Below are 14,323 nucleotides of genomic sequence, written 5' to 3' on the forward strand. Positions count from 1 at the left end.
TATGGTATTCAGTGATAGTTTTGATTCTTAATTTGAGGTTGTAAGAAAAGGAGCTCTGAGTTGGATGCTTGATTAGTTAATGTAAGCCCCATCACTATCTTGGAAACTCCACGAAGGCAGGTATCTATCTTGATTTGCCAGTACATCCCCAGCATCTAGCAAGAAGTACTCGTGCCAAGTACAAAATGGAAACAAAATGTTAGAAGAAGAGTTAAGAGAAATCAAAGAAGCCGACTTCTAAAAAATTTTACCTAGAACTCTCCTGGGTGCTTTTCATGACAGTTGATTTTCCTACCAGTATAGATTGTAGATACTTGCCAGAGAGTAATGTGTTATATTAACAATTGTCTGTGTGCAGTCATTGACTTCTCCAACAATCTATAGCTCAACAAAACCTCCCTTCCAGGCTTCTGTTATGAGCATATTTGCAATACTGCAATAAAAGGGAGATAAGCCTGGATTTATAGGCTTTAGATTCAGTTAGATTAACAAAGAGATAGCATTTAAGCCTCCCAGAATTGTTATCGTTTCTGTCTCAGGGTGCTTGAACTGTTAATATTTATAACTCTCGTAGCTAGGTATTAGAAAATGGTAATAAGGGAATGGGTTTTTTATTTGTTGGCTAAGAAATAGGCTGCTGTGTAGGTAAGAAACTTGTTTTGTAGAGGAGAGGGATAGTATAGTGGAGAGTAGAAAAGATTAAGGAGAAGGGTACCAAGGGCTAACTCCCTCTGAAAGTTTTTCTAGAACTATCAGATTGATCCCTCCACTACCTCTCTACCCTCCTAATATTTTAACTCTTATTCCTACCAAATTAGTTGAAAATTGTACTTCCATATTCCTCTTTCTTCTAGACTGAAAGTTTCTCAAATGCAAGGAGAATTTTCTTCATCTTTGTGTCTGTGTATAGTTGATGTTTAAATATTCCTTGTATTAAACTGAGCTAGGCGCTGTTGTAGGTGTTAACCCAAAGATAAGTTCCTTGCCCTCATGGAGCTCATATTCTACTTGTAATGACAGGAGCATGGCTATTATAGATTTCCTTGGATTTTTCTAGTGTTCTTTTTCCTGTCCTCACAGACAGCATGGTAAAGTTGAATGTGAATGAAGAAATAGAGCCCTCTCAGATAAAAATTTTGCATGGGACAAGGGAAGAAACTTTCTCTCTTCTTATTTCCTATACCAGATCCACCTTTACTCCAGGACTCTGAACTTTGGCTAGTTACACATTTCCCCACAAGAATTACCAAATTTTTCTGAGCATGACATTCTTGAAACTTCATTTATGAACAAAATTATGAAAAATGCAACTTTCCTCTATGCACCGTTAGCTTATTTGGATAACCACATAGTTACTCTTATTTACCACTGGATGAGGTTTCAGTGACTATAAGGTGAAGCCATTGGTGGAGTTTTAAAAATGGGTCATTAACCTGAGTAGTTTCAGTATACTGTACTTGTCCTTAAGCTGATACAAATGGGAGCTGTTTATATAGATCAACTACATTGTGGGACAAATAAATTTTGATGAATTAGGCTGAGAAGCTGAATACCAATAAGTACATTTTTTAAAATTAAAAGCTTTCTGAAGAGAAATATGAAATTACTAGGTTGCATCATCCTCATCAGTGTTCAAAGTAAGGATTTTTTTACTCTTAATGGCTGTCCTTCAACCACAGCCCTAAGGGCTGAATTAAATGTTTCTTCCACTTTTAATCCCTTTGGTGGAGTTGGATATGTTAATACCTATGTTTAGGATATTTGTGTAGGTGTGTTGATATTTCAAGAGCAGTACTCTATTATAAAAATTGTTAATAGTGACTAGTTTTGGGGTGACAGTAGTGTTACAGAGAGTAATTTGAGCACTTTATTTTCTACTGTGTTTCAAGAAGTGTTTCAGAACTATTTTTAACAGTGTGAAACCACTTTGTTTTTCAGTATTCTTGCCATGAGAAAAAGAATGTGATAAGTTATTCAACTTATGAAATTCAAGTTACATGTGAATTCTGCCAGGTATGTATGCAATATTTGGTATTTTTAGCCATTTTTTACATTTTGGGTTGTAAAAATCTTTATAGCTTGTTTCTATTAGATAAGTATTTGTGGTGTTTTTTTCCATAGAAAACAAGTCACTTATTTAGTATGTAGTTTAGCTGATACTCCTATTTTGATTTTAAATAATCAAAAGCATCTAAATACACTTAGCTATGACAGACATAAACATGTTTTAAGGTTCTGATTTCCTCTAAAATGAGTTCTATCAGTCCCACGGGATGTTCTATGAAAAAGTGTTCAAATAGCAAATAGCTGTGGCAAAAATGCCATACTCTGGGTGCTCCCCTAGTCATTTTACATTAGCATATTAAAGACTGTGAAGAGTCCTGCCAAAAAAAAAAGAAAGAAAGAAAAGTATATTTCAGCATTTCCCAGATTTGTTTGGCCACACCTTTTTTTCTGTAGTGTCTACTGACATCCCCGTTGAAATGTTTTAGGGAGCACTGCTGTTGAAGGGTTAACAAGCTACTATTTGAAAAAGAAACAATGTTACAGAATTATTAGTTGAGTCAAATATATTTGCTATATATAATTTCTAGAAAGAAAACAAGTTGATGGATGGGATAATTAATTGAGAACTTTTAAATCGAAATTTGAAAGTAGGAAAGTAATCCTGACTCAGAGATGTCTTTTTGCATTTGTTTTGTTCGAATCAGGATCCAAAAAGGTCCTTAATTTGGTTGTATGTTTATTAAATTTCTTCTAATGGAAAACAGTAACCCTCTTCCTTTGCTCTTCTTTTTATCTCCTTGATATTTACTTGTTGAGGAGACCAGGTCATTTGTTCTAACTTACAGTGATTCATTTTAGTGTTTTTTGACTTTACGATGGTGGGAAAGTAATACAGTCAGTGTACTGCTCAATTCATGATGGGGTTATGTCCCAATAAACCCATCGTAAATTGAAAATATCTGTATTGGATTTGGATGATTGCCTCCTGGTGGTGTTGTTTAACTTCTTTTTCTGTCTCCTGAATTTCCTTGTAGTTGGAGCTAGGGAGGCTTGATTAGATTCACTTTCAACTTTTGACATTCCCTGCCCCCACCCTTAACAACCTTTGGTGTTAATTTAAGACTCATCTGTGAATTCAGATGCTGTCAGCCTGGCCCAACTATTATGAAGTTCCTATCAACTTTTCTCCTAATGGTTTTAAAAATCAGACATTGATGATAGTTGCCCAGATCCATTATTTCATTAGGGATTAAAGTGGTGGTGTTCTTCCTCTTCCACTTCTTCCTCCTCCTCCCCCTTCTCCTCCCTCCCTTCTTCCTTATTCCCTCTCCTCCCTCCTTCCTTATTCCCTCTCCTCCCTCCTCCTCCCTCCCTTCTTCCTCCCTCCTTTTTTCTTCTTTCCTCCCTCTTCCCCCTACCTCTCTCCCTCCTCCTTCCTCTCTTCTCTCTCCCTTCCTCCCTCTTCCTTCCTTCCCCCCAGCCTCCTCCTCTTCCTGTTGCTTCTCTTCCTCCTCCTCCCTCTCCTCATTCTTTCTTCTTTCTTTTTTCTTCTTTATTTTTTTTTTTTTTTTTTTTTTGGAGACAGGATCTCTCTCTTGCCCAGGCTGGAGTGCAGTGGCACAGCACAATCACCGATTACTGCAATCTTGACCTCTTGGGTTCAAGAGATCCTCCTGCCTCAGCCTTCTCAGTAGCTGAGACCACAGGCATGCGCCACCATGCCCTGCTATTTTTTTTTTTTTTTTTTTAAGTTTTTTGTTGAGATGGGGGTCACGGGGATTTGGACTGAGATTTGGTTATGAGAACTTCCCAGCTCTGCCCTTGCGACCAAGTGGGCAGTGCTTTTGTTTTTGTTTTTGTTTTTTTTTGACGGAGTCTCGCTCTGCCGCCCAGCCTGGAGTGCAGTGACGCGCTCTTGGCTCACTGCAAGCTCCGTCTCCCGGGTTCATGCCATTTTGCCTCAGCCTCCCGAGTAGCTGGGACTACAGGTGCCATGCCTGGTTAATTTTTTGTATTTTTAGTAGAGGCGAGGTTTCAAAAGTGTTAGCCAGGATGCCTTTTTTTTTTTTTTTTTTTTTGAAGAGATGGGGTCTTGTTCTGTCACCCAGGCTGGATTGCAGTGGCACAATCACAGGTTACTACAGCCTGGACCTCTTGGGCTCCAGAGATCCTCCTGCCTCAGCCTCCAGAGTAGCTGGGACTACAGGCATGCACCGCCATGACGCTACCACGACACTACCACGAGTGGCTGTTTTAAATTATTTGTAGAGATGGGGTCACGCCGTCTTTCCCAGGCTAGTCTTGAACTCCTGGGCTCAAGCCATCCTCCCACCTCAGCCTCCCAAAGGGCTGGGATTATAGTCATGAGCCACTGCACCCAGCTAAAGTGGCAATTTTCTAATTATTTTATTATTCTGCACTTGCTGAAATTCTATAAAAGACTTTTCCTTCATCAACTCTTTGGTTACTGGAAATATTTGGTTACTGGAAAATTTTATGCACAAAAGGCAGATTGAACACACTGATCTTTTTTCTTTTTTTTTCTTTTTTTTTTTTTTTTTTTTTTTTAACCAGTTTTCAGATGAGTGCATTTTCTTAGTTGTTGAGTTGCATGACTTGTCTGTCAAGCCCTTACTGGTTTGCTGTATGCCAGGCTTTTCTTTCAATCTCTTACTCCACCTCTACTTGGAGTCCTGTGAAAATCAGTCGTTTTTTTAGATATACAGTTGTTCCTCAATATCTGTGGGTGATTGGATCCAGGACCTCCTGAAGGTACCAAAATCTGAGGATGCTCCAGTTACTTATATAAAATCGTGTAGTATTTGCGTATCACCTATGCACATCCTCCCATATACTTTAAATCATCTCTAGATTACTTTTAATACCCTACTACAATGCATATGCTATGTGAATAGTTGTTATACTATATTGTTTAGGTAATAATGACAAGAAAAAAAGTCTGTACATGTTTAGTACAGATGCAGTTTTTTCCCACATATTTTTGATCCAAGATTGATTGAATCCATCGATGCAAAACTCATAGATACAGAGGGCTGACTGTACATATTCTTTCATTTTTAATTATTTTTTATGGTATGTGTCCTTCTCAAAGCTTCTGTAAGGTTTCCTGAAACACACTGTATCTGGATGTAGTTACCTTGTAATTTTTGTCTTTTTCCTAGTATTAGGCTAAATAACTGTTCACTTCTTTTTTTGCTTTTTATTGAGGTATAATTTAAACAGAATGAAATGCACTATGTAGAGTAAAATCTGTTTTATCAATCTTTTCTTTTATGGACCTTTTGTGTCCTGTTTAACCTTTGCCTACACCAAAATCATGAAGATTCTTTCATATTTTTCTTCTAGAAACTTATGCTTTGCCTTTCACTTTTAGGTCTATAGTCTGCTGTGACTTAATTTTTAGTATAATGTGAGATAGAATTCATGGGGCATTTTTTAAAGTTATGAATCCTTAATTGACATAACATTAAGGTGCTGAAAAGTCCTGTAAATTGAAGCCTACACATTCAACATTTCCCAAATTTATTTGGCTAAAAATCTTTGTTCTATGATAGCTACCATGCTTTGGGAAACATTGATCTAAAGCACTGATAAACTACTGTTGTCAAGGGAATATTACATAATTATTATTAGTTGAGTCAAGTACTCTTGCTATATAAAATTTCTAGAACCAAGTATTGAAAAGACCATCCTTTTCCCACTTAACTGCAGTAGAGCATTTGTACAAATCAGGTAGCCCTATGTGTGGTTCCATTTCTGTACTCCTTTCTTTTCCATTTCTTTATATGTTTATCATTGGACTGATACCACAGTGTCTTAATTATTGTAATTTTATAATGGGTCATGATATCTGATAATAAAAGTCCTCTAGCTTAATTACAATTCTTCATGACTGCCTTGTTTATTCATTGTCTTTTGCATTTTGCTATAAATTTTTCAGTTTCTACACATACATAAAAGCACTGGGATTTATTTTTTTTATTTATTTATTTTTTTTGAGACAGGGTCTCACTCTGTTGCCCAGGCTGGAGTGCAGTGGTACAGTCTCAGCTCACTGCAACCTCTACCTTCCCAGGTTCAAGTGATTCTCAGGCCTCAGCCTCTGCCAAGTAGCTGGGACTACAGGTGTGTGCCACCACGCCCAGCTAATTTTTGAATTTTTAGTAGAGACAGGGTTTCATCATGTTGGCCAGGCTTGCCTCGAACTTCTGACCTTAAGTGATCCACCTGCCTCAGCCTCCCAGAGTGCTGGGATTACAGGCATGAGCCACCGCACCTGGCTGAAGAACAAAAGTGATACAATAATTTTGGTTTGTATCTATTTAAAGATACTGAATTCATTACTTAAAACCACCCAGAAGAGAAAGCTCCAGGCTCAGATAGCTTCACTGGTGAATTCTTGCAACATTTAAGGAAGAATTAGTACCTATCTTATGCAGATTTTTCTAGAGAATAGAAAAGAATTAATATGACCCAATTCTTATAAAGCCACTGAACTTAGATACCTGGCAAGGTTACTTCTCATGACATAGATGTAAACATCTTAAAATATGAGCAAAAGGGAGGATTTATTTGAGAAATTCTGGTTGGTTTGTCAAACATTCAGTGTGATATACCACATTAAAACAATGAGAAAAAAATAGTATCTGAATAGATGCAGAAAAAGCATTTGATAAAGCTCAATGTCTACTCATCATTAAAACTCGCAGGAAACTAGAAGTTGGAGGAAGATTTCTTAATCTGATAAGGAGTATCTGAAAAAAATCTGCAGCATCTGCTTTCTCCCTGAGGTTTAAGTGTATTTTTAAGACTAGCATCTGCACGGTGCAATAAAGCTAAGCACAATAAAATGAGGTATGCCTGTACCAGGAATTCTTAAATGTGAGAGTGGTCTGTGAAGTCAAAAACATTTTTATAATAATACTAAAATATTTACCTTTTTAAAATTCTCATCTCACAAGGATTTGATGCCACTTTCTAGAGGATACATGATGATATCACAACAGGTTGAATACCAGAAGCACATATGAGAATTCAGCTGTGTTACTCTGTTAAGCCAGACGTTAAGGATTTGCAAAAAGTGGGAAATAATGCCTTTCTCGCTAAATTTTTTGTTTTGAAAATATATTGTTTTAAAAAATATGTTGACGTGCAATGAGTTCATTGTTATTTTTAAATCATAAATTAATATTTTTAGAATTTCTCAGTTTTAATTTCTGATGTGGTCAATATTGATAGTACATAAACAAAAACGTTCTTTGGGAGCAAATTAAGAGTGTAGAGGATCCTGTTTGAGAATTGCGGGGCCATACTGTTCTCACTCATTATTTAGTAAGTTGTACTAGTGGTCAATTATAGCCAATCTTGTTGGAATACTTTGCTCTTACTTAAAAATTTATATACCAGTATTCCTTAGTTTGTAAACATTTAAGAAGCACTACAAGGATAATGTGTTATTTAGATAAATCTCATATCATGAGGAGATGTTCCAAATTTAGTTATAAAATACCTTATAATGCTCACAGATTGTGTAGGTCAAAAATTTGTACAAGGTATAAGAAAATGGCTTGTCTCTGCTTTTTGTCTCTGCCTAGTACTGGCACCAGCAGCAGGCATTTGCTATTAGTAAACTGTGATTCTCAGAGTCTGCCTCAGTCTCAACTTTTCAGGACAGCAGTTTGCCCTTTGACCTCATTTCTCTGATGGATGTAAGAAGAGTTAATGATTTTCCATTTGTTTAACTTATTTCTCTTTATGAGGATAGGAATGATGACTTTCAAGTTCTTTATGTGTTGGACTAGAAACCAGAAGTCTAGACCAGTGTTTCCCCAAGTGTCATCCTTGCACCTACCAGTGCAATATCAAATTGTCCATAGGCTATTTGACAATTATAGCAATAAACATTTTGGATAAAGCAATAAAAATTTTGTTCACACTTTTCACAAATTTTGTGTGTGAGATTAATAATGGTGACTTCCTGGAAACCATTTGTATTCTCAGTGATCATTGCGTACAGGCTTTAAACATGAAGCAGTGACTACTGTGAACCAGCATGGGTTTCCTAAAAATGAGATATATCAAATCTTTGACAAAAGTTTTGATGTATTACAAGGAAACAGCATAAAATGTTGACAAGACTTTTGAACTTGGACTCAGAAGATTAAGTTATGATCCTCAGTATACCACTAACAAAAAGTTGGAAATTTAGGATTTAGAAAGAGATCAGAGTTAGAGATACAGATTTTGTTATATTAATACTACCTTATCTCCTTTACTAGGAGGAGAGATTCCCTGAGGCTGGGATCCATTTCTCTTTTATTTTTGAATTTCTCTGAGTCTTCTATAGTGATTCCAATATAGGAAAAGGTGTAAATTTAAGAAGGGATTTAAGAGTTTGTTTTTAGACGTGTTGATGTTTTGGTAGCATATTTAGGTAGAAATGTTTAGCCAATAGATAAAAATATTCCACTAGAATTTAGGACTGGAGATAGAAATTTTGCCACATTATTTTCATAACAGTACAGTCTGATCCTTGGAAGGCTGCATAGTATTTGCTCATTTAATTTTCTTGAATAAATGAAATGTGTTCATTTCACCATAAGTACTACTTTTACAGTGTTGAGCAGGAAAAAGTTTGCCTGACAGAGCAGTGTTCCTAACCTTTTTCCTGTAGTGCAAAATCTGCATGTTACATGTATTTTATCTACTCTCATAATAAGAAAGAATTAAAATGTCAGAAAAGTGTTTTATTTTGCATTAAAATAGAAAAGTTAATAAGCTTAATGAAAAATCTTGAGATTTATATTTTAAATTATTCTTTATTTTAAAATATGTACTCTAAAGTGTTTTCTGTTTGATTATAGGCAATACAAGGACCTGTGGAATATGAGTGATGACAAACCCTTTCTATGCACTGCGCCTGGATGTGGCCAGGTAATAAATTACTTTAAATTATTTTGTATATTTCCACTTATTAAAACATTGATGATATAATATGTTATCACTAAAAGCATTTTCTTACAGTATTCTGTAAAATTTTAGAGTTAGGATGAAAAAAACCCAGAAAACTTTTGGCAAGAAATTCTGCTTTTTCTTCAATAGTGCAACTGAGTTTTAGAAAGTATAATCTAATACGGAGGGGGGGAACATTATATCTTGTAATGGAAAGGTGGAAATCCTGCACAAAAGTCCAAGATATAAAAGTATAATTTGACCGTTATTGGTTGAAAATTATTGATTAACTGCCTAATTAGAAATCAGATCTATATTATGAGAATTATTTTGCTTACTGAACTTTTATGAAATTAACTGATATTTAGTTCTTAGAGTATCACTAATGTATTAATGTTGTTAAGCCTAACATCTTTAATATTGGGCATGTGGCAGCAGTTTCAGAAAGTAATATTTTAGTTTTTTTAACAACCCACTAAATTATTAATCTATTCCTATTATACTTATCTTAAAATAACTATAGACAGTAAGGAAGAATTAAAGAATAAATGTAATGTGTAGCGAAGTTACAAAGTACTTAAATATACGGACCATAAATTGTAAGTAAGCATTATTCCTTCTCATTTATTTTCTTTAGTTGATATTTTAAATTGAAATATGATTGACCTACAATAAACTGTATATACTTAAAATGTACCATTTGATAAGTTTTAACACACGTATACTCATAAAACCATCAGCACAATCAGGATAGCGAACATACAATCACCCCAAAAGTTTCCTCATGCCTATTTATAATTCCTCTTATACCACCTACCTTTATCAATTACTGGTCTGCCTTCTGTTACTGTAGATTTGTTTGCATTTTCCAGAATTTTGTATAAATGGAATCATATAGTATGTATGTTTTTTCACTCCACATAATTTAATATTTCTCCATGTTATGTTACCAATAGTTAATTCCTTTTCATTGAGATACAATATTTCATTATCTCACAATTTATCTGTTCATCTGATGGATATTGGTTTAATTCTATTTTTTAGTTATTGATAAAGCTGATGTGAATACTTGTGTACAAGTCTTTTTATGGACACATGCTTTCATTTCTCTTGGAGGAATACATGGGAGTATAATGATGGGATTATCTGATAGATATATGTTTGACTTTTTAGGAAATTGCCAGGCTGCTTTTTTCATGTGTTTGTTGGCCATTTGTATCCCTTACATTTTGTGAAGTATCTTTTTAAATCTTTTGCTCATTTTAAAAAATTGGGTTGTCTTTTTATTATTGAGTTGTAGGAGTTCTTTATATATCCTGGACACTAGTCCTTGTCAGAGGCTTCTTTTTCTGTGGTTTGCATCTTAATTTTCGTAATAATATCTTCTGATGAACAGATGTTTCTAATTTTAATGAATCCTAATGTATTAATTTTTTTCCTCTTATGGTTGTTGCTTTCTGTGACTTGTCTGAGAAATTTTTGCTTGCCTTTAGGTTATGAAGGTATTGTCGTTTGTTTTCCTCTAAAAGCTCGCTGTTTCATTTAGATTTCTCTTTAATCTTGAATTAATTTTTGTGTATGGTGTGAGATAGGGGTTGAAGCTAACTTTTTTTTTGAGGCGGAATTTCACTCTTGTTGCCCAGGCTGGAGTGCAATGGCGTGATCTCGGCTCACCACAACCTCCGCCTCCCGGGTTTGAGTGATTCTCCTGCCTTAGCCTCCCAACTAGCTTGGATTACAGGCATGCACCACCACACCTGGCTAATTTTGTATTTTTAGTAGAGATGGGGTTTCTTCATGTTGGTCAGGCTGGTCTTGAACTCCTGATCTCAGGTGATCCACCTGCCTCGGCCTCCCAAAGTGCTCAGATTATAGGCCTGAGCCACTGCGCCCAGCCAGTTGAAGCTAAGTTTTTTAAAAATATGGGTTTAGATATCCCAGCATAATTTCCTGAAAAGATTTTTCTTTCCTCATTAAACTGCTTTGGCTCCTTTAATGAAAATCAAATGATTTTGTAAGTATGGGTCTGTTTCTGGGCTTTATATTCTGTTCCATTCATCACTCTGTCAACTTTTATGCCAGTACCACACCATTTTGATTACTCTAGCTTTACAGTTAGTGTTCCAGTCAGTTAGGGTAAATTCTCCAATTTAGTCCTCATTTTTCAAGATAGTTTGGGTTAGTCTCTTAAGTTTTAGTCATTCTGGTGAGGGTGTAGTGGTATCTCATTTTAATTTTGATTTACATGATATTTAATGTTGTAGAGCAAGGTAAACATAGGAGTTATCAGGGTTAATGCTGTTTTAGATAGGTTAACCAGGGAATGTGCCTCTGCTAAGGTGACATTTGAACAAAGACCCGAAGAAAATGCAGGAGCAAACCTTGTATGTTTCTAGACTAAAGGAGCAGCAAATGTAAAAGCTCTAGGGAGGGAATGTGTATGGTGTGTTTAAGAACAGAAACGCAACTACTGTGGCTGGAGCATATAATGATCAACAGAGAGAAGGTTAAGAGAGGAGGTCAGAGGAGACAGAAAAAAAGACATATCCTATGATAAAGTGTTTGGGTTTTATTCACTGAGCAGTGAAAAGCCACTGCTGAGTGGTCACAGGGAGACAAGAGGCTGACAGCAGTCCAGGTGAGAGATGATGGTGGTTTGGATTAGGTGTTAACAGTGGACACAGAGAGAGAAATAGGCTAATTTGACATATGTTTTGGAGATATATTTGCTACATATATTTTTCTGTAAAGTTAAGAGAGCTAAAAACTACAATTCTCTTTGCACCTAGAATTCTGCATATGATTTTAGGTTTTACTAACCAAATTTACTCTTTCTGGTAAATCAGATTTACTTTAACTTTTTTTTTTTTCTCGAGACAGGGTCTCACTCTGTCACCCAGGCTGGAGTGCAGTAGCATAATCATGACACACTGAAGCCTCAACCTCCTGGGCTCAGGTGATCCTCCCACCTCAGCCTCCAGAGTAGCCGGGACCACAGGTGCTCACCACCACACCTGACTAATTTTTTGCTTGGTTTTTTTTTTTTTTTGGATACAGGATCTCCCAGTGTTGTCCAGGCTGTTCTCAAACTCCTGGGCTCAAGCCATCTGCCCACCTTGGCCTCCCAATGTGCTGAGATTATAGGCATGAGCCACTGCACCTGACCCACTTTACTTTTTGGATTTGGTACTGAGTTGAATGGAATGAGAGATGGTATTACTCAAATCATCCATTTTGCTGGCTTGGAGTGAACAAACAACTTGATTCTGTAATCCCTGAATTCCAGCTAATGCAATATGTTTCTAGGGCCAGCCTTTGGACAAAGACTAGTTTTGACATGTTCTAGGTATCATTCTTGGAGACTCAAAAAAGGCCTTTCCTGATTCTCTTCTGCTTAAAATAGTTAGAATGGTTTTTGTGATTGACTTCTTACTAATACACATGCCATTTTAAATAAAAGCATTACAATTAACTTAGAAGAAAAACTGATTGCTGAACATTAGAATTTGTGTATGTGTATCATAAGGAATTGTTAAAAGACCTCTCTAACATTAACTATATATGTGAAAAACATTAAGAAGTTAGGGAATTTTTTTTTAGGTTTCCTACTATTAAAGGAGTTAACATTCAAACTTTCTACCTCCACTTCCCCATCCCCTAATGTCTGATAATTACTCTTAGTTTTTTCATTGTCGAGGTTTGTAATACTTACATTTTGTCGTATCCATAATTCCCATATTGGCTTAGTTTTACTTCTGTATCACAATAGTGTAGATGGAAGGGTGAGAGCTAAGCTTTAGGGCACCTCCAGTGTTTAAAAGTCAGAAAGAGGAGGAGAATGTAGCACAGAAGATTAAGAAGTAGCAACCAGTGAGGAAAATTGAATCTTGAAAGTTAGAAAAAATATTTCGAAGTAAGAGAAACAATATAGTCATATCCTAAATAGGATAAGATGATAATTCAGTATTTACTATTGAATTTAGAGACTATGATAAGAGTAGCTTTCAATGAAGGGGCAGTAACAACAGTGTAATTGGAGTAGGTTGAAGAGAGAATGGGAAGAACCAGAAATGAAGACATTATAGGACAGTTCTTTCTTGGAGGTGTAGCTAAAGGGAAAGTGAGATGTATAGCTTCAATGTAGGATTGAAGATGGTGGAACTTTTTTGTTTTGCATTTTAAGGTGGGAATATCACAGCATATTTGGCAATGCAGAAAATGGGACCATTGCAGGAATGGGGTCCTTAAATAGCTAGGAGAGGATGGGATTTAGTTTTATTTTTAAAACAAAATTGGTACCATACTGAACAGTTTTGTATTCTGTTAGTGTTTGGATGCCATTACACATATCAGCATTTTGTGTATTAATCGAAAGCATGGCTTTAAGTCACTATTGCTAGAGCATGTCCCATAATTTACTGATTCCACTATTATAAACTTTTAATTTTGGTATTATAAGCAACATTGTGATGAATATCCTTCTACATAACCCTTTGTATATGTCTCTACTTAGTTTCTTAAAATACATTTTGGAACTAGAATAACTGGATTTAAATGTTTACACATTTCTAAGTTTCTTCATATATTTTGCCAAATTGTTTTTTAAAAGCTAAATCAATTTTTTATTCTCACTCATAATTGAATTCTCACTGATAGTGATTCTTTTAAACATTAACCATTTGATCCTGAGTATTATTTTAGAGGGACCTGTGTTTGTACCCTAAGATACTTAAAATAATCTCTTTGTAAGTATTACTGATCAAAATATAACCTGGCTACTCATCCATTTGTTAAATCTTGCTGAGAACAGAAATGGTATGGTCTGTTTTTATATTTAAATAGTATTTCCTAGGAACTACTTAGTAAGAATTGGTTTTAGAAGCATCATTTTGATGGTGACTGCTTTTCAACAAGATTGCCTTTTCACACTGTCTTTTTAAATTTCTTATTTTTTGTCACCAGTAAGCAATGACGTTATTCTGAATTTGAGTTGCAGCTTTAACACAATGGTCTTAGTTAAATTTAAGGTTTCAAATAGATATTTACAATTTAAAATCTATTTTGGTGATAATACAACTTCAGAGAGAGACCTATAGAAATGATTACAAAGAGTTTTTAACACTAGACTCGTGCTATTAAATCTTTTCTTTTTTTTTTTAAAGTTTTATTTTTATTTTTTATTATTATACTTTAGGTTTTAGGGTACATGTGCACAATGTGCAGGTTTGTTATGTATGTATCCATGTGCCATGTTGTTTTGCTGCACCCATTAACTCGTCATTTAGCATTAGGTATATCTCCTAATGCTGTCCCTCCCCCCTCCCCCCACCCCACAACAGTCCCC

The 14,323-nt window shown here is 35.5% G+C and overlaps 1 protein-coding gene across 2 annotated transcripts in view; it reads left to right on the forward strand.

Moving 5' to 3' along the window:
• Positions 1–14,323, forward strand: part of ATF2 (activating transcription factor 2) — a 95,152-nt gene that overhangs the window by 29,723 nt on the left and 51,106 nt on the right. For both annotated transcript variants that reach the window (XR_009214183.1, XM_032755323.2), the window contains exons 3-4: positions 1,939–2,013; positions 8,892–8,961. Coding sequence is in view for 1 of the 2 variants with exons in the window: in XM_032755323.2 (XP_032611214.1) it covers positions 1,982–2,013; positions 8,892–8,961 (102 nt within the window). In the remaining variant the exon portion in view is untranslated. The remainder of the gene's footprint in view (positions 1–1,938; positions 2,014–8,891; positions 8,962–14,323) is intronic.

This window comes from Hylobates moloch, unplaced genomic scaffold (assembly GCF_009828535.3).
Source record: "Hylobates moloch isolate HMO894 unplaced genomic scaffold, HMol_V3 SCAFFOLD_1, whole genome shotgun sequence".
Lineage (NCBI taxonomy): Eukaryota > Metazoa > Chordata > Mammalia > Primates > Hylobatidae > Hylobates > Hylobates moloch.